The sequence below is a fragment of the Tachysurus vachellii genome, chromosome 12, assembly GCF_030014155.1.
Source record: "Tachysurus vachellii isolate PV-2020 chromosome 12, HZAU_Pvac_v1, whole genome shotgun sequence".
In the NCBI taxonomy this organism is placed as follows: domain Eukaryota; kingdom Metazoa; phylum Chordata; class Actinopteri; order Siluriformes; family Bagridae; genus Tachysurus; species Tachysurus vachellii.
Genome location: NC_083471.1, coordinates 9,297,485 through 9,318,371, shown reverse-complemented (window position 1 = coordinate 9,318,371; position 20,887 = coordinate 9,297,485). Strand labels below are relative to the sequence as shown.

Sequence of the window (20,887 nt, the reverse complement as noted above, 5' to 3'; positions counted from 1 at the left end):
TTTTCTTCTCTGGTTTCACAGCATGAATGAAGTGAAAAACAGATTTAAATAATTAAAAGTAATGTTTTAAAAAACAAAATTAACACAGAAACATGAGACAGAATAAATGTGTTAATTTTATTTGTTAGTCTAGTTAAATTATACTTACCAAGGATTATGTGTATGGATTCATACAGGTATAGTGATCCAACGGCATATTACAGTCAAGTAAATAATTAATTACACTTGATTCAGCAAATGCATTGAGTTTAATAGACTGTTTTTTTTACTATAAAAACTTACAAGTGCAACCTTAACAACTCAGTAAGTTTAGAATTTTCCTGTTATTTCAGGCAGTAAATGATTATTTTACTTTGTTAGGAAAAGGATAGTTTTCTACCGCTTATCCAAACTTCTCGGGTCACGGGGAGCATCTCAAGCGTCATCAGGCATCAAGGCAGGATACACCCTGGACGGAATGCCAACCCATCGCAGGGCAAGGATAGTATTTGGATAGTATGCAAAATTAATACACATTACTCCCTTTGCTTTCATATGACAAACAACTTTGATGTAGTGTTGGGCTACAACATGAAGGCTGATCTGGACCTTGACGCCAGTCAAGCTGAAAACCACTGAGAAACATTGGTGCAATTCAGCTTTTTTGGCCTCATCTGATAGGCACATGATATAAATGACTAGATTCATTTCCCATTTTTTTTTTTTTTTTTTTTTTCACGTTAGCTATTATTTAATGCTAAATAAAATGTGCTAAACAAAACACTGTTCACCTCCTGAGCAAATAAGCAGCAATGGAACACAGTGCTAAACCTATCACAATTAAATGCAGTTTGTCATTGTTAATATTAGAACATTAAACAGTAAAACTTGTCTATTTTTAACTTTCAGTTCCATTTGGGTTTCTACTGCAGTGGAAATGTTTTAGCCACAAGTATCATGTGGAAAGTTTCAGGATGAAGAACAGTTTCAGAAAACACACTTCAGCTCTGAGAGTGAAATAGCGTACTTGTTACATTATGTGTCCCCAAATTTTTAGACTGTAAATAATTTTAGTCCATGACCTATTGACTCAGTATGAGAATGTATTTATTGACGGAGACTACAAAGCACTTCTGTAAGTCACTCTGGATAAGGGCATCTGACATATGTTATAAATGTAAATGTTTAAAGGCTTGTTCTTCACATGCTTTAACGTTTCATGTCTCCCAGAGCCCGATTCTACGGGGTCCTTTTTTAAAGGACTACAATTTATCCTTACACCTGATTGATGCTTATATAAACTATAAAACTATTTAAAAAATATCCCAAGAACATGCAGAATCTCTTCTACATTCATTTAGTGTTAGTTTCTACATCCTCATTATACATCACTCTACTGATCAGATATTAATGTCAGCATGGATAAAACTTTCATCTAGAAAAATAGCATTAAACTCAATATCGAAAACAAATCTTTAGATTCTGATAATAAACTAATAATATGTATTTTTAATATTACAATTATAATTATATTTACAAGACATTTATTATATAGAGAGACTAAACGTGCATTTTTATAATGTTAAGTTTCTTAATTTAAATTCTATTCACTTTTGCTTAAATGGCAATTCAAAGTTTATTGAAAATAATTTATTTTCCCTTATTTTCTCTCCCTTATTATTAATATGATGTTATTACATGTTATTTAGACCTTACACTTCTGTTCCTTTACCTTTTATAGAGTATTTGTGGGTGTGTCTATGCAGATGAGCTGTGGATGGATGATTAACATATTCACATGAGCATGAAGGAAATCAGTGTTTTGGAAACTTTTGCAAATTCTCTTAAATATATTTGTGTTTGATGTGTTTTGAAACAACCACAGACTGACTAAGAAAGAATTTCATTTGAAGGATTTGATCTTTTTTGTGTTCTTTTGATTTTTCTTTTATATAATTATTTCAACATAGCGTTTGTTTTCCTTTTTCCATGTCCACTTATTCTGAACTTTTTATATTTGAGAGTTGAAGAGGTGAGATTTTAAACCGTGTGTGTGTGCGTGAGTGTGTATGTGTGTGTGTGTGTGCGTGCGTGCGTGTGTGTGTGCGTGCATTTGTGCGTGTGTATGTGTGAGTGTGTGTGTGTGTGTGTGTGTGTGTGTGTGTGTGTGTGTGTGTGTGTGTGTGTGTGTGCGTGAGTGCGTGTATGTGTGTGCCTCTCACTGGTTCTCCAGCAGTTGTTCCAGTTCCTGAGCTTTACTGCAGAGCTGATTGAATGGAACAAAATTCCCCAATTTATTCAATTCAATTCAAATTTATTTGTATATCGCTTTTAACATTCTCTCGAAACAGCTTTACAGAACATAGAAAATAGTAGACAGTTTAAAATTCAATATTAAATATTAATATTAGACAAATTTAAATATGTTTGTATTTATTCCCAATGAACAAGACTGAAGTGAATGATGTGATGTGGCAAGAAAAAACTCCCTTAGATGAAAGAGGAAGAAACCTTGAGAGGAACCAGAGTTTAGTGAGCCAATGTTTCATCCTGCAGCTTCTCTAAATCAGACCTGACTCAAATCATGTTCAATTCAACAACATTCAACAAACAACTACTCATGTTCACAGAAGGTCAGAACAGTTAATGCAAAGTTTCATTTAACACAGACAGATCATATTTATTAATTTTTTACAACATCAGAGATAGACTTATGGCTCACTCGACCAGTCCCACAGCCCCTACCTCACATCACAGACAGCGGCAGAGCGTGTCGTTAGTTACAGTGAGGTTATTAATAAACCAATGATAGAAGTCATTAAAGCATAATCAACACATCAGACTTCCATTACACTTTATGGATTAAAGAGTCAGAGTCATTCTTCACACCTTCCTTCCCTTTGCACTTCAGGTAAATGCACACTGTAGCGACTATGAGAACTCCCAGCTCAGACACCACCCCAAACACCAGATATGAAAAATAGATCTTCTCATCTGGTTTTGGCTGGTCTTCTACAAAAAACACAAAATATTAAAACATTGAATTTATGACCATGATGCTGTGTGTCATGACATTTAGCTCGCACACACACTCACCGAGGAGACTTTTACAGACACATTGTAGACGAGAAAGGCTTCCTTAGTGTTCATGCTCTGGATGGTGTAAACTCCACTGTCAGTCAGGTTCACATGTTCCAGTTTGAGAACTGGAGATATCCTGTGTGTGTATCCGTTAAAACAATCCAAAGAACTGTCTTCAAATGTACAGATATTTGTACCAGCTGCATCATCAGCAAAACTCTTGGTGCTTCTATAAATCACCTCCACTGGCTCACTTCTGGGCAAATCCATGAGCAGATTTTCACCAGGCTTTAGCTTAAATGATGAGTTCTCAGCTAAGGAGAAAACAACATTACAAATTCTATATAAATCTTTTACAAATCTAACTTAAATTAAAGGTCTTTCTAATCCACAACTGTTTGACAGAACAAATGATGAGCCTTACTCTGAATGGAGACATTAAATTCACTGATGCACTTCTCATTACACTTGCAGCAGTAATAACCCCTCATACTGTAATAAGCATCAGTGATGGTGAGAGACAGATCTCCCTTCAGGTACTGATCATGAGATATATTATATCCCTTATCTGGGTTGCATGATGTCTGATTACACCAAGCCACCACATAGTTATGATTTTTGGTCCATTCAACCAAATCGGTACAATTCCGTGTGCATTTGAGTGTAACAGACCCATGATGATTCACATTTATTGGGGAAATTGCATTGCCTGAAAAAAAAAAGGATAAAGCCTTTATATCAGGTGAAAGAAATGCATCTATTTTTTATCCTAAAGTGATTTAAAAATATGGCCATGTACAAAAGTTTTGAGAATGACATAAATATTAAGTCTGCTGCTTCAGTTTTTGTGGATTTTTTTTCAGACATTACTGGAGTATAATTACAAGAATTTCATAAGTGTCGAAGACTTTTATTTACAATTACATGAAGTTTATGCAGAGAGTCAATATTTGCAGTGTTGACCCTTCTTTTTCAAGACCTCTGCAATTTGCCCTGGCATGCTGTCAGACATTTTCTGGACCACATCCTGACTGATGGCAGCCCATTCTTGCATAATCAATGCTTGGAGAATTTGTCAGAATTTGTGGGTGTTTGTTTGTCAACCTGCCTCTTGAGGATTGACAACAAGTTCCCAATGGGATTAAGGTCTAGGGAATTTCCTGGCTCTAAATTAAAAATTTAGATGCTTTGTTCCCCTGAGGCATTTAGTTATCACTTTTGCCTTATGGCAAGGTGGCAAGGTGCTCCATCATTCTGGAGAGAAGTTCCTCTCAGAGGATGCTTTTGTACCATTCTTTATTCATTGTTTTGTTCTTAGGCAGCATTTTGAGTGAGCCCACTCCCTTGGCACACCTCTCCCACCCCTGAGCAACCCCACACAGGAATGGTCTCAGGATGCTTTACTGTTGGCATGACACAGGACCAATGGTAGCGCCCACCTTTTATTCTCCAGGCAGCTTTTTTTTCCGGATGTCTCAAACAATCGGAAAGGGGATTCAAAGAATAAGAAAATGACTTTACCCCAGTCCTCATCAGTCCAATCCCTGTAGCTTTTGGAGAATATCAGTCTGATTCACCTGCTGCCATTCTAGAGCAAGCTCTGCATAGGTGGTGCCCCGATCCTGTAGATCAATTAACTTTATAAGACAGTCCCGGCGATTGTTGGATTTTATTGGGCACCCTAAAGCCTTCTTCTCAAACATTGAACATCTCTCATTGATGTTCTTGATCCAATAAATGGTTGATTTACGTGCAAGCTTACTAGAGCAATATACTTGCCTGTGAATCCCTTTTAGAGCAAAACAATGATCACTGCACATGATTCCTTGCAGGTAACCACAGAGAAAGATGTCATGATGTCAGCTGGTCCTTTTGTGGCAGGTCGGAAATGCCGTAAAAGTGTTTTTTTTTTTGTTTGTTTTTTTTTTTTAGTTCATTTTTATGGCAAAGAGACACTTTGCAATTAATTGCAATTATTCTGATCACTCTTCATAACATTCTGCAGTATATGCAAATTGCCATTTGCATATATTTATAACTGAAGCAGCAGATTAAAATTAACATTTGTGTAATTCTCAAAACCTTTGGCTGCGGCTGTACGCGAAGAACTAAGGTAATCAACAACCGATAATGCATCTGCACACACAGAGAAATGAAAGTGTGAATTAAACTGATTAAGATTAACTTATTAAAGACCCAGGTGTCTAAAACTGACTAGAACTCATTATAATTAGAACAGATATGAGATATTTTCTCACTGAACTGTACCTTTCACAGAGAGAGTGTAAATAAGATTGATGTATTTATACAGTGTGTCCCGGATGGTGTAAACTCCACTATCTGATGGTTTTAGATTCTTCAGTATTAGATCTGAGTCTTTCAGTAGTGCTCTGTGTTTATATTCATCATTACACTGAAGTGAGTCTTCAGTCACATTGCAGATCTGTTCACCGTACAGATCAGGTGAATCTTTGCTTTTATAAATCAACTCCATGTAGTTTGATTTGTGTAAGTGTAGGATCAAATCTTCTCCAGACTTTAAATTAGATAACTGCATCAAAGCTGAGGAGAAAACAAATCAGAAGCTTCATCAGTTCCAAATCTGACACATGATGATTTAAACTTTCACAGATAAATCAGTAAATAATAAACAAGTACACTCACTCTCAATGCTGAGCTGTACAGTATTGACCTCTTCACCAGCACATTCACACGTGTACAAACCTCTGTTACTGTAATCAGCTGCATTGATGGTGAGAGACAAATCTCCCTTCAGGTACTGATCATGAGACATGTTAAACCCCTCCTTTGACCAGCATGATGTCTGATTACACTCAGCCACAATAAGACGTGGTTTATCAATCACAGTCCACAGTGAATAAGAACAGTTCTGCTTACAGGGAAGATCAGCAGACTGATTCAGCTTCACCATTACAGAAGTAAAAGCCAGAGTAGGAGCTGAAAGAAAGTGAGAGCAAAATCCTTGTTAGTAAAAATTTGTAATATAACGTGATATTATGTAAATATATTATGTTATATTTTCACTTTTATATTTCATTAACATATGCAAGAATATCAAATGCATAATTTTAATATGCAGAGGGTGTCAGTGAGCAGAGAGAGAGAGAGAGAGAGAGAGAGAGAGAGAGAGAGAGAGAGAGAGAGAGAGCATTGTGTTCAATTTATTGTTAATGTTAGTGAACTTCTGTAACAGAAGAAGTAACAGTAGATGTGTAGTGAGTAGTACTGACACTTACCAGTGGTAAACATGAATATGAGGAAGAAGAGGACACAGTGATGAAGGCTGCAGAACTGCATGGCTGATGAGACACAACACCACCATCAGCACTGCACAGGTGTAGAATAAAGCAAGAGACAGACATACTGAACTACTCCTTTAGGAACAGGTATGTAACACTAACACAAACACACACAGACAGACACACACACACTCTATATATAGATGTGTGTATATATACTGTATAGATGTGTGTAAAACCAGGTGAAATGACCAGAATTGTGTTAGGATTGTGTCTTCATCAATTAAAATCCAGACAAATGCAGGGATAAAAAGAGAAAACAGGGTTTTAAGAAAAAACAACAGAATTACAAATACATTAAAAACACTAGGGAGACTTGAAATGAAAAAATAAAACAGAAACCAAGAAACGAAACACACAAAAACAAGGAGCAAAAAAAAACACAATGCAACAAGTATAAATAGGGAGCACAATCACTGAGACACGGAACAGGTGTGCAGATGCAGGATCAGATTAAGTATAGGGCAGGGCTAAGACAGGTGAACACAAAATGAATATGAAAACATGTGGTACAAGACAAAAACAAAAGCCGTGCCAACCCATGTTCACACCCAAAAGTCTAAAGGGGCAATGATCCCAGCTAAAATCATGGAGAAGCGAGGAACATGGCGGCATAGCCAGAGGGGGCAGAGCCACATCCACAGCCGAGCAGAAGGGCCAAGATACGTCCAATGCTTAGCCATGGCCTGAACCACGTACAGAAAGGGAGGAAGGGAAAATTCCGCCACCAAAGTCCGGTACCAAGCCACCTCCGCAACAGGAGCAAAAAAATGTTCACAAAAAAAGAACAAAAGAAAAGACAGATTCCCCTGCAGGCAAGTAGTGAGGTAGCATCCTCCACGGGAAAATGGAGTGAAGCGGCGTCACCCACGGGTGTAAACAAATAAAAATAAAGAAACCAGGTCCGGCTGGTGAAATCCTCCACAAAGTGAGGCAGCATCCTCTGCAGGAAAACAGGAAGCGAAGCAGATGCAGAGCGATGTCTACAGAAGAAAACCAAAATTTCAGAAGGGTTCTAAAAGTCCTTAAAGGCAGGGTGCACAATGTTTCAAAAATGCTTCAGAAAACTGAGTCGGGCTGACTAATAAAACAAACCTGTAGCCAATTAGCAGAAAGGGGTGTCTTCTGAATATCCGGCAGAGAGAGTGTTCGGTGCGCATGTCTGACATTAGCCGAAAGTGATTGAAAGATTGACATGACGGATACCTCTGCTGTTACCTATGCCTCGGGTTCTAGGTATTGAACGTCGTCTTCTGCATGAAACGGAGCCAAACCTTTCACGGTACAACACACAGTACAACAAAAACACATTTGACCTGTATTACCATAGTATTACTCATAGAGTTCATAAAAATATCCCCTCGGCCAGCTGCCCCAGCAGGTTCCACCATAATAGTTGCCTGGGTTATATATGTTCTGTATGTGTGGGGCTGAGCTATCAAAGCAGGGGTGACACCCATTTGGGTTAGGGGCGTGTTTGTTTAGGTGATTTCAAATGTCAACATTGGCTTTCAGAGATCATGCACACCACCTTTAAAAGAATAGTCCAGAATAGTGCTCAAACAGTCATTAGTTGCCAGGCTTGAGGTGATTCTGCTGGGTTTCTGAATGGTCCGAGTCCTACTGTCGGAGAAGCGAGGGTGTCTTCAGGGATAAAATCCAGACCCAAATGCAGGGAAAACATAAAAAAGTGGATTCAAACACAAGGACTCAAGACAACCAGTATAAATAGGGAAGACACTTATTGAGACAAAAGGAACAGGTGTGCAGAGGCGGGACAGATTAAGGATAAGACAGGGCTAGGAGACATGAACACAAAACAAATATGAAAACAAGTGGTACAAAAACATAAACAAAAGCCAGCCAGTACCGCCTCCCGGGTGTTCAGAAAGGGAACAGTCCAAGCCATCTATGACAGATTTGTTTTTTTTTTCAAATTCTGTGTTAGACTAGACTTTTTTAGAACATCTGAAATGAAATCTGGTTGTATCTGGTCTGAGTTCTGTTGTTGTCCAGATTTCCAACTTTCATATTGTGGAATTTCTGGTAAAAAATTAAACTCTGATAAACAGTTTTATCAGATGACATTGCAGTATAAACCCAGAGCATTTATACAGCATGTCACTACAGCATCCATACAACCAGTTTATTCAGAATCTGTCATGAAAATGAATGAATGCAGGTGAAAATCATCATGTGATCATAAACACTGAGTTCAGAGATCAGAGTCTCGGGAAAAACTGCAGGAGGAACAAAAAGTGATACTTCTGTATTTAAAAACGCTGTCTTCTACACAAAGATAAATAATTCCTATTTGTTTTAGATGTAAAAGAAGTCACAAAGCAGCCTCACTCTAAACAGATATTTATCTTCACATTTTTCATTAATCTACCTTAAGCATTTATTATTATTTTCTGTCTATTTCTGTGATTTTACACTGACACTTTAGTTATTTTATTAAACTTTAAATGTATATTTACATAAAACATTAATTTTAACTGCTCTCTGTATTATGTGCTCTGGTAACATTATATATAGACCAAATAACCTTACCCTGTGAAGATCTCAGTCCTGCTCTCTTTTCCCTCTCAGTCTAACAATAGTGAAACTTTCATTTTATTCTGTGGCTGTACAGACTCCACCCTTCTCAGAAACACACACTGCTACTAGGTGTAAAACCCAGTTAATTCTAAAGTAATGTGTGAAAATCGATTAAATCAGTTTATTCAGTTTCAGATTTGTCTTGCAGTCTCGCATTTGTCAGAATCTGTTATCCAGAGCGACTTACAGAAGTGCTGTGAAGTGTCTATCAATTATTACATCAACAATGGTCCACTATGACATTTAGTACCATCAGGATTGTTGTCCTTCTTTTGAATTGATTGAAAACCTCTCAAAGCATTTCATTACATTCAGCAGTAGACTGCTCAGGCATCATTATAATGGTTGTTTTCCTCAGGCAGTAGTAGACAGTAAGTGACAGGTTAAGAAGTTTAGTAAAGACCACAGTAATTCATCAGAAAAGCCCGTTCTTATTTTTTCTTCTCTGGTTTCACAGCCTGAATGAAGTGAAAAACAGATTTAAATAATTAAAAGTAATGTTTTAATAATAATAAAAAAAAAAAAAAAAATTAACAAAGATACATGAGGCAGAATAAATGTGTCTCTTTCTGCCTGTCTGACTGTCTGTCTCTCTCTCTCTCTCTCTCTCTCTCTCTCTCTCTCTCTCTCTTTATGAGATTAGGCCACAGAAATTGTGTCACCTTCATAAGCATATGTTGCATGCTGAAATAAATGAAGTTCCAGACGTGCATAATTTGATGGGTTCGTTTATTGGATTTTATTTTCTCTCTCTGCTTACAAATTCAAGCGCTAATTCGAATCTTTTTCACACACCAAAAACTATCAAAAATATTTTTCTTATTAACTCTTTGTTTTCAGTCCTCGCTTGCACCTTTTTTCCCTGCTAGAGCCCCCTACAGTTAGATTGCTAGCACAACATGCCTTCTTGAGCATTCATCTCTTTCTAAAAAAAAAAAACGAATAAAAAAAAAAATACACGTAAACTAAATGACCTGGATGACGGGCCATAAAGACAAGCCTGTTGAGTTTCCCAAAAGAAAGCAATAGAATCTGGACACATCTTAACAACAAAAAAGATCATAAACATACACTGTTCATGAGAAAGCATTTCATCCATCAAATGTAAAACAAAAAAAATCTCCAGGTTTCACACTGATTTGTATAGGATATGCTTCTGTTCTCATTATAGAGCTAGTTGTGTTTGTTTAATTCATATGTTTAGATTTTTCATATAAAGTTTACAATTTTGTAATTCAACATTTGTCTCACTGTTAATTTTATTTGTTAGTCTAGTTAAATTACACGTACCCAGTATTATGTCTATAGATTCATATAGTGATCCAACGTCATATTGAAGTCAAGTAAATAATTAATTACACTTGATTCAGCAAATGCACTGAATTCAATAGACTGTTTTTTTTCTATTATAAAAACTTACAAGTGCAACCTTAACAACTCAGTAGGTAAGTTTAGCATTTTTCCTGTTATCTCAGGCAGTAAATGATTATTTCACTTTGTTAGGAAAAGTATAGTATTAATATGCAAAATTAATACACATTCCTCTTTTTACTTTCATATGACAAACAACTTTGATGTAGTGTTGGGTTACAACATGAAGGCTGATCTGGGCCTTGATGCCAGTGAAGCTGAAAACCACTGAGAAACATTGGTGCAATTCAGCTTTTTTGGCCTCATCTGATAGGCACATGATATAAATGACTAGATTCATTTCCCATTTTTTATTAATTTTTTTTTTCACGTTAGCTATTATTTAATGCTAAATAAAATGTGCTAAACAAAACACTGTTCACTTCCTGAGCAAATAAGCAGCAATGGTGCACAGTGCTAAACTTATCACATTTAATATTAGAACATAATATTAATATTAATGTTAAGATTAGAACATTAAACAATAAAACTAGTGTTTATTGTTTTAACTTTCAGTTCCATTTGGGTTTCTACTGCAATGAGAAAATGTTCCAGCCACAAGATTCATGCGGAAAGTTTCAGGATGAAGTACAGTTTCAGAAAACACACTTCAGCTCTGAGAGTGAAATAGCGTACTTGTTACGTGTCCCCAAGTTTTTAGACTGTAAATACTCTTAGTCCATGACGTAGTGACTCAGTATGAGAATGTATTTATTGACAGAGACTACAAAGCACTTCTGTAAGTCACTCTGGATAAGGGAATCTGCCAGATGTTATAAATGTAAATGTATTTACGAGGCTGAAGCAGGATTTTAATCTTATTACTGAACTCCTGTGAATGATGTTGTAGATGCAGTTTTTGGCCTGTAAAGGCTTCATTACTCTAAAGTTAATGAATTATTGTATTACTGTGCTGAATACAATCCATTCCACAACCTAAACACATTACAATCATGAACTCATTTAATCACAATCAGTAATTCATTTTATTACAGAATTATCAGAAATGATCTAAGACGTGTTACTTCACCAAAAGAAGGTATTCTAAATTAACAGCATCAATCAAAATGTTTAAGGGTTATTTTACATTTGCAGAAAACAACAGCCCAAAAAAAATATCCCAAGAACAGGCAGAATCTCTCCTACATTCATTTAGTGTTTGTTCTACATCCTCATTATACATCACTCTACTGAGCAGATATTAATGTCAGCATGGATAAATCATTCATCTAGAAAAATACCATTTAAGCATCTTTTGTGTCTGCACCATGTTTTTCTTTCTGCCACTCTGAAGCATTTTTAAACATTAAGCACTACATTACTCAACATTTAACCAGGAGATTTTATCCTTGTTTTTATTGCTTTATATTCTGTAGGGTACTAACCATTGTGCTATGGTTTCTTTTCTGAGAAAAGCCATTTTTCCATCTATTTGGTGTGTTAAATCGGTCAGTAAACTAATGATATGACAATACTATGTCATGACCATCTGTTTTATTTGATTCTCCTGATTTCTGCAGGCTGCAACTTCTCCTTCATTGCGCTCAAACCACTTTCCAGGTAATGTTACTTAGATGTAATGATCAAATTTGAACATTTAGAATTTGCGGCATTCAGAAATCACCCAATTGCAAATACGGATGCCCACATTACCCGTGAGCCTCAGCATCCGTTGCTATTGAGACAGAGCCAGTCCACTTTGCGATTGGGTGATTTCTGCAGGTTTTCAGGTTTTGCAAATTCTAAATGTGCAAATTTGATCATTACATTCAAGTAACATTACCTGGGAAGTGGCGGCCTGCAGAAATCAGGAGAATCAAATAAAACAGATGGTCATGTCATCGTATTGTTGAATTATCAAGCACACTATCGTGTTTATGTGTTGAAAGAAAGATGAGGAAGTCATTTAAAGAGAATTGGCGGTGGGTCATCAGGTAGTTTTAGCTGACGTCTTAAACATAGTAAAAGTAGATAAGGCTCATAGGTACCGTAGTATTTAGTTTACTGTCCGATTTAACACACCAAATAGATGGAAAAACGGCTTGAAAAAAATGGATGGAAAAGAAAACATAGCACAATGGTTAGTACTCTATAGAATATAAATCTCCTCGTTAAATCTTGAGTAATGTAGTGCTTAATGTTTAAAAATAAATAACATATGAGCAAAAACAATGCTTCCGAGTGGCAGAAAGAAAAACATGGTGCAGACATGAAAAATGCTACCTATTGAAAAACATTAGATCAAAATTCATACTGAGTGACACGAAAAAAAATTGAAATACGTCTCCACGAACACGAATCAATAGATTACATTTCGTGACCTATGTCACAAACTGCCATGAGACTGTGTGCGTGTGTGCGTGTGTGTGTGTGTGTGTGTGTGTGTGCGCGCGCCTCCACTGGTTCTCCAGCAGTTGTTCCAGTTCCTGAGCTTTACTGCAGAGCTGATTGAATGGAACAAAACTTTTCCCCAATTTGTTCAATTCAATTAAAATTTATTTGTATATCGCTTTTAACATTGTCTCGAAACAGCTTTACAGAACATAAGAAAAATTGTACAGACTGTTTAATATTCAATATTTAATATACAGTAAATATTAGACAAATTTAAATATGTTTGTATTTATCCCCAATGAACAAGGCTGAAGTGAATGAGGTGACCGTGGCTTAGACTCCCTTAGATGGAAAAGGAAGAAACCTTGAGAGGAACCAGTGTTTTTATTAACCATGAATCAGCTCCTCTTCATTAGAAATTCACAAAAAGTTCACAATTTATTGTACTGCTGCTCAACAGGACGCATCGCTCCTTGTGGAACATAAGAGGAGAAGGGCTTTAATCATTCATTATGCTGAGCTTTTAGAAAAATGATTCAAACACAAAACCTGAAGAAAGAAAACACTGTCAGTCATTGAATAATTTGCACAAGCAATCTTTGGTACAAATAATTTCTAGTCAACAAATACTCATGTTCACAGAAGGTCAGAAAAGTTACTGCAAAGTTTCATTTATGACAGAAAGGTCACATTTTGTATTAATTTTGTACAACATCAGAGACAGACTCATGGCTCACTCGACCAGTCCCAGAGCCCCAACCTCACACCACAGTCTGCAGCAGAGCGTGTCAGAAGTCAGAGTGTGTGTGTTTTAAACTGAGGGTTTAACAGGTACAGGAATAAATACAGTTGTTAGTTATACAATGAGGTTATTAATAAACTAATGATAGAAGTCATTAAAGCATAATCAACACATCACACTTCCATTACACTTTCTGGATTAAAGAGTCAGAGTCATTTCTAGAATAACTTATAAAAAAGCACAATACTGAACTTCATTCTTCACACCTTCCTTCCCTTTGCAATTCAGGCAAATTGCACACACTGCAGCGACTATGAGAACTCCCAGAACAGCTCCCACCACCACAAACACCAAATATGAAAAACAGATCTTCTCATCTGGTCTTGGCTGGTCTTCTGGAAAAAACACAAGATATTAAAACATTGAATTTATGACCATGATGCTATGTGTCATGACGTGAAAGAAGGACCATTACATTTAGAACTCACACACACACACAGAGTAGATGTTACCTTCCACAGACACGCTGTAGTTGAAAAAGGCTTCCTGAGTGTTCCTGCTCTGGATGGTGTAAACTCCACTGTCAGTCAGGTTCACATGTTCCAGTTTGAGAACTGGAGATATCCTGTGTGTATATACAATACACTCCAGAAAATCGTCTTCGAATATACAGATGTTTTTACCGTCCGCATCATCAGCAAAACTCCTGGTGCTTCTATAAATCACCTCCACTGGCTCACTTCTGGGCAAATCCATGAGCAGATCTTCACCAGGCTTTAACTGAACTGATGAGTTCTCAGCTAAGGAGAAAACAACATTACAAATTCTTTTACAAATCAAACTTAAATTAAAGGTCTTTCTAATCCACAACTGTTTGACAGAACAAATGATGAGCCTTACTCTGAATGGAGACATCAAATTCACTGATGCGCTTCTTATTACACATGCAGAAGTATACACCCCTCATACTGTAATAAGCATCAGTGATGGTGAGGGACAGATCTCCCTTCAGGTACTGATCATAAGATATATTATATCCCTTCTCTGGGTTGCATGATGTCTGATTACACCAAGCCACCACATGTTTTTTATTTTTGGTCCATTCAACCAAACCAGTACAATTCTGTGTGCATTTGAGTGTAACAGACCCATGACGATTCACATTTATTTGGGAAATTTGGGAAATATCTGAAAAAAAAAGAATAAAGCCTTTATATCAGGTGAAAAAATGTAAAGATGATCTCTATTTTTTATCCTGAAATGATTTATAAAATACAGCCATGTCCAAAAGTTTTGAGAATGACATAAATAATAATTTTCACAAAGTCTGCTGCTTCAGTTTTTGTAGATCTTTTTTTCAGACATTACTATTGTATACTGAAGAATAATTACAAGCATTTCATAAGTGTTGAAGGCTTCTATTGACAATTACATGACGTTTATCCAAAGAAGCATTATTTGCAGTGTTGACGCTTCTTTTTCAAGACCTCTGCGATTTGCCCTAACATGCTGTCAAACATTTTCTGGGCCATATCCAGACTGATGGCAGCCCATTCTTGCATAATCAATGCTTGGAGAATTTGACAGAATTTGTGGGTGTTTGTTTGTCCACCCGCATCTTGAGGATTGACAACAAGTTCTCAATGGGATTAAGGTCTGGGGAATTTCCTGGCTCTGGATTCAAAATTTAGATTCTTTGGTCTCCTGAGGCATTTAGTTATCACTTTTGCCTTATGGCCAGGTGCTCCATCATTGTGGAAAAGGCATTGTTTGTTACCAAACTGTTCTTGGATGGTTGGGAGAAGTTGCTCACAGAGGAGGCTTTTGTACCATTCTTTATTTATTGTTGTGTTCTTAGGCAGCATTTTGAGTGAGCCCACTCCCTTGGCACACCCCTTCCACCCCTGAGCAACCCCACACATGAATGGTCTCAGGATGCTTTACTGTTGGCATGACACAGGACTGATGCTTTTTTTTCCGGATGTCTCAAATAATTGGAAAGGGGATTCAGAGCATCAGAGAAAATGACTTTACCCCAGTCCTCATCAGTCCAATCCCTGTACCTTTTGGAGAATATCAGTCTGATTCACCTGCCTGCTGCCATTCTAGAGCAAGCTCTGCATAGGTGTGCATAGGTGGTACCTGATCCTGCAAATCAATTAACTTTTGTTGGATTCTCTTGTGAACCCTGAAGCCTTCTTCTCAAATATTGAACATCTCTCCTTGAAGTTCTTGATCCAATAAATGGTTGATTTAGGTGCAAGCTTACTAGCAGCAATATCCTTGTCTGTGAATCCCTTTTGGAGCACAACAGTGATCACTGCACATGATTCCTTGCAGGTAACCACAGAGAAAGATAAATGATTTCAAACGCCACCCTCATGATCTTAGCAGGAAGTGTTTTTTGTTTTTTTTTGGATTTAGTTCATTTTCATGGTAAAGAAACACTTTGCAATTAATAGCAATTCATCTGATCACTCTTCATAATATTCTGCAGCATATGCAAATTGCCATTTTGCCATATGCATTTATTAAAAACTGAAGCAGCAGACTAAAATAATTAACAACCGACAATGCATCTGCACACACAGAGAAATGACAGTGTGAATTAAACTAATTAAGATAATCAACTTATTAAATACCCAGTTGTCTAACACTGACTTGAACTCTAATTAGAACAGATATGAGATATTTTCTCACTGAACTGTACCTTTCACAGAGAGAGTGTAAATAAGATTGATGCATTTATACAGTGTGTCCCGGATGGTGTAAACTCCACTATCTGACGGTTTTAGATTCTTCAGTATTATAATTGAGTCTTTCAGTAGTGCTCTTTGTTTATAGTCATCATTACACTGAAGTGAGTCTTCAGTCACATTGCAGATCTGTTCACCGTACAGATCAGGTGAATCTTTGCTTTTATAAATCAACTCCATGTAGTTTGATTTGTGTAAGTGTAGGATCAAATCATCTCCAGACTTTAAATTAGCTGACAGCATCCTTGCTGAGGAGAAAACAAATCAGAAGCTTCATCAGTTCCAAATCTGACACATGATTTAAACTTTCACAGCTAAATCAGTGAATAATAAACAAGTAAACTTACTCTCAATGCTGAGCTGTACAGTATTGACCTCTTCACCGGCACATTCACACGTGTACAAACCTCTGTTACTGTAATCAGCTGCATTGATGTTGAGAGACAAATCTCCCTTCAGGTACTGATCATGAGACATGTTAAACCCCTCCTTTGACCAGCATGATGTCTGATTACACTCAGCCACAATAAGACAAGGTTCATCAATCACAGTCCACATTGAATAAGAGCAGTTCTGTTTACAGGGAAGAACTGCAGACTGATTCAGCTTCACCATTACAGAAGTGAAAGCCAGAGTAGGAGCTGAAATAAAGTGAGAGCAAAATGTGTGAAAACTATTTTTGTGTGTGTATGAATGGTGGCAGCACACTATACTGTAAATATATAATGTGTTATATTTTCACTTCTATTTCATTAATGTATGGAAGAATATCAAATGCATAATTTTAATATGCAGAGGGTGTATCAGTGAGCAGATTTTTTTGTTAATGTACCTCTGTAACAGAAGAAGTAACAGTGGATGTGCAGTGAGGGTGAGCAGGAGGGTGTGTAGTGCATAGTATTTTTTTGTCTAGTAATGACACTTACCAGTGGTAAACATGAAGATGAGGAAGAAGAGGACACACTGATGAAGGCTGCAGAACTGCATGGCTAATGAGACACAACACCACCATCAGCACTGCACAGGTGGAGAATAAAGCAAGAGACAGACATACTGAGCTACTCCTTTAGGAACAGGTATGTAACACTAACACACACACACACACACATTTTAACATTTTACAACCACAAAAAAATAAATTCTTTTATTTGGATTTTATTAAATAGACTGAAAGAAAGTGGCACATAATTGTGAAGTGGAATGAAAATTAAAAATGGTGTCCAAATATTTTTTTCGAAATAAATATCTGAAAAGTGTGTTGTGCATTTGTATTCGCCCCCTTTACTCTGATACCCCTAACTAAAATCCAGTGAAACCAACTGCCTTCAGAAGTCACCTAATTAGTAAATAGAATGCACCTACAGTATGTGTAATTTAATCTCAGTATAAATACAGCTGTTCTGTGAAGCCCTCAGAAGTGTTAGAGAACATTAGTGAACAAACAGCATCATGAAGACCAAAGAACCCACCAGACAGGTCAGGGATAAAGTTGTGGAGAATTTAAAAGCAGGGTTAGGTTATAAATAAATATCCCAAGCTTTGAACATCTCACGGAGCACTGTACAATCCATCATCCTGAAATGGAAAGAGTATGGCACAACTGCAAGCCTACAAAGACATGGCTGTCCACCTACACTGACAGTCCGTGCAAGGAGATCATTAATCAGAGAAGCAGCCAAGAGGCCCATGGTAACTCTGGAGGAGCTGCAGAGATCCACAGCTCAGGTGGGAGAATCTGTCCACAGGACAACTATTAGTCATGCACTCCACAAATCTGGTCTTTATGGAAGAGTGGCAAGAAGAAAGCCATTGTTGAAAGAAAGCCATAAGAAATCCCGTTTGCAGTTTGCGACAAGCCATGTGGGAGACACAGAAAGCATGTGGAAGTAGGTGCCCTGGTCAGATGAGATCAAAATTGAACTTTTGAAGAAGGTGCTCTGGTCAGATGAGATCAAAATTTAACTTTTTGGCAAAAATTCAAAACGTTATGTGTGGCAGAAACCTAACACTGCACATCTCCCTGAACACACCATCCCCACTGTGAAACATGGTGGTGGCAGCATCATGTTGTGGGGATGCTTTTCTTCAGCAGGGACAGGGAAGCTGGTCAGAGTTGATGGGAAGATGGATGGAGCCAAATACAGGGCAATCTTAGATGAAAACCTATTAGAGTCTGCAAAAGACTTAAGACTGGGGCAGAGGTTCACCTTCCATCAAGACAATGACCCTAAACATACAGCCAGATCTATAATGGAGTGGTTTAGATCAAAACATAGTCAGGTGTTAGAATGACCCAGTTAAAGTCCAGACCTAAATCCAATTGAGAATCTGTGGCGAGACTTGAAAATCGCTGTTCACAGACGCACGCCATCCAATCTGACTATTGGGCAAACATTTCACTCTCCAAAGCTGGTAGAGACAAAAGACTTGCAGTTGTAATTGCAGCGAAAGGTGGTTCTACAAAGTATTGTCTCAGTGGGGCTGAATACAAATGCACACCACATTTCTCAGATATTTATTCTGAGACCAACGATGTTCGCACAGCGGACGAAAAAGCGGCCAAAAAAGTCCCATAGAAATGAATGGGAAATTCCTGAAATTCCTTTAAGCTCTCACACACGCAGCGTGCCCAGAGCTCAGGTATCGCTTCTCTCCTGTGTTCTCCTAGTGACTGTAGATGTAAAGGAGACTCTCAGTACATGTAACTATCAACTCCACACTATCAATTCAATGATTCCAAAAGTATTGGCCCCCAGCCCAATGAGGGGAACTGACGTCACGTGTAGCCCCGCCCCCAAATAAACGAAATCAAAAAGTTAGCAAAACATGGACATGTGACATATCAAAACACTCAGCACGACGAGGAGAACTTGCCACATGCAAGCACCATTCACATTTTCTTCAGGAAATGTACGTTCTAGCTAGTATTAGTATTAAGCCGCGTTGCCTTGTGCAGCGCAGAATCCTTTGTCTTGTTTTGACATGGTGTCGTGTCTCGAGTTGGTGTCCATGTTTCGTGTTTTTTAGTTATTAAACCCGTTTTCTTTTAAGCTATTCAGCATTTGGGTCTTTTATCCCCGCACCCGTGACAAGCACAATTGAGACACGGAACAGGTGTGCAGAGGTTAGACAGATGTGAACACAAAACAAATATGAAAACAAGTGGTACAAGACAAAAACAAAAGCCAGCCAGAACGTCCCCCTTGGTGTTCAGACAGGGAACAGTCCAAGCCATCTATGACAAATTGTGTTAGATTGTGTTAGACTTTTTTAGAACAAAAAATCTGGTTGTATCTGGTCTGAGTTCTGTTGTTGTTCAGATTTCCAACTTCCATATTTTGGAATTTCTGGTAAAAATTAAACTCTGCTAAACTCTGTTTGATCAGATGACATTTCAGTATAAACCTTGTAAGCATTTATACAGCATGTCACTGCAGGATCCATACAACCAGTTTATTCAGAATCTGTCATGAAAATGAATGAATGCAGGTGAAAATCATCATGTGATCATAAACACTGAGTTCAGAGATCAGAGTCTGGGGAAAAACTGGAGGAGGAACAAAAAGTGATACTTCTGTATTTAAAAACGCTGTCTTCTACACAAAGATAAATAATTCCTATTTGTTTTAGATGTAAAAGAAGTCACAAAGCAGCCTCACTCTAAACAGATATTTACCTTCACATTTTTCATTAATCTACCTTAAGCATTTATTATTATTTTCTGTCTATTTCTGTGATTTTACACTGACACTTTAGTTATTTTATTAAACTTTAAATGTATATTTACATAAAACATTAATTTTAACTGCTCTCTGTATTATGTGCTCTGGTAACATTATATATAGACCAAATAACCTTACCCTGTGAAGATCTCAGTCCTGCTCTCTTTTCCCTCTCAGTCTGACAATAGTGAAACTTTCATTTTATTCTGTGGCTGTACAGACTCCACCCTTCTCAGGAACACACACTGCTACTAGGTGTAAAACCCAGTTAATTCTAAAGTAATGTGTGAAAATCGATTAAATCAGTTTATTCAGTTTCAGATTTGTCTTGCAGTCTAGCATTTGTCAGAATCTGTTATCCAGAGCGACTTACAGAAGTGCTGTGAAGTGTCTATTAAATATTACATCAACAATGGTCCACTATGACATTTAGTACCATCAGGATTGTTGTCCTTCTTTTGAGGTGACTGAAAACCTCTCAAAGCATTTCATTACATTGGAGGTGAGGACATCATTCACGTATGCTGCAGTAAACTGCTTAGGCATCATTATGATGGTTGTTTTCCTCAGGCATGCGTGGACAGTAGCCTGGATTAAGTGACAGGTTAAAAAGTTTAGTAAAGACCACAGTAATTCATCATAAAAGCCCATTCTTATTTTTTCTTCTGAATGAAGTGAAAAACAGATTTCATGTTTTAAAAAGTCATGTTTTAATAAAACAAAATTAACACAGAAACATGAGACAGAATAAATGTGTCTGTCTGTCTGTCTGTCTGTCTGTCTGCGTGCCTGCCTGCCTCTCTCTCTCTCTTTATGAGATTAGGCCACAGAAATTGTGTCACCCTCATAAGCATAGCAATGTTCCTCAACTCATGGGTCATGACACAGAAGTGGTAAAAACCCTAAAATATTGACAATTTTAATTTGCAAAATAATTAAAAG

The 20,887-nt window shown here is 37.3% G+C and overlaps 2 protein-coding genes across 3 annotated transcripts; both read right to left on the bottom strand.

Moving 5' to 3' along the window:
- Positions 1-2,633: 2,633 nt before the first annotated feature.
- On the bottom strand, positions 2,634-8,955 carry LOC132855374 (uncharacterized). The gene is made up of 7 exons (XM_060884270.1): positions 8,934-8,955; positions 6,318-6,380; positions 5,725-6,018; positions 5,329-5,622; positions 3,485-3,769; positions 3,076-3,374; positions 2,634-2,991 (listed from the first exon to the last, which is right to left on the bottom strand). Exons 2-7 carry the CDS (start codon positions 6,376-6,378, stop codon positions 2,911-2,913), a joined length of 1,314 nt encoding a protein of 437 aa, XP_060740253.1. The 5' UTR covers positions 6,379-6,380; positions 8,934-8,955; the 3' UTR covers positions 2,634-2,910.
- Positions 8,956-12,865: 3,910 nt separating this feature from the next.
- On the bottom strand, positions 12,866-20,121 carry LOC132854673 (uncharacterized). Of its 2 annotated transcripts, none has more exons than XM_060883239.1 (7): positions 20,084-20,121; positions 17,150-17,240; positions 16,571-16,864; positions 16,178-16,471; positions 14,368-14,655; positions 13,980-14,267; positions 12,866-13,862 (listed from the first exon to the last, which is right to left on the bottom strand). In XM_060883239.1, exons 2-7 carry the CDS (start codon positions 17,208-17,210, stop codon positions 13,696-13,698), a joined length of 1,392 nt encoding a protein of 463 aa, XP_060739222.1. In that variant the 5' UTR covers positions 17,211-17,240; positions 20,084-20,121; the 3' UTR covers positions 12,866-13,695. The 2 variants fall into 2 exon arrangements, with proteins under 2 accessions (XP_060739222.1, XP_060739223.1); XM_060883240.1 differs by having other exon boundaries at positions 13,704-13,862; positions 13,964-14,267.
- Between the last annotated feature and the right edge of the window lie 766 nt (positions 20,122-20,887).

What these genes read in the sequence shown, in the direction of transcription:
- LOC132855374 (XM_060884270.1), bottom strand. Translation starts at nt 6,378, where the DNA reads ATGCAGTTCTGCAGCCTTCATCACTGTGTCCTCTTCTTCCTCATATTC. An exon ending in TGTACAGCTCAGCATTGAGA is followed by an intron (nt 5,623 to 5,724) that starts GTGAGTGTACTT and finishes TTTTCTCCTCAG; the next exon opens with CTTTGATGCAGTTATCTAAT. An exon ending in TTACACTCTCTCTGTGAAAG is followed by an intron (nt 3,770 to 5,328) that starts GTACAGTTCAGT and finishes TTTTTTTTTCAG; the next exon opens with GCAATGCAATTTCCCCAATA.
- LOC132854673 (XM_060883239.1), bottom strand. Translation starts at nt 17,210, where the DNA reads ATGCAGTTCTGCAGCCTTCATCAGTGTGTCCTCTTCTTCCTCATCTTC. An exon ending in ATTTGATGTCTCCATTCAGA is followed by an intron (nt 14,268 to 14,367) that starts GTAAGGCTCATC and finishes TTTTCTCCTTAG; the next exon opens with CTGAGAACTCATCAGTTCAG. An exon ending in CTACAGCGTGTCTGTGGAAG is followed by an intron (nt 13,863 to 13,979) that starts GTAACATCTACT and finishes TGTTTTTTCCAG; the next exon opens with AAGACCAGCCAAGACCAGAT.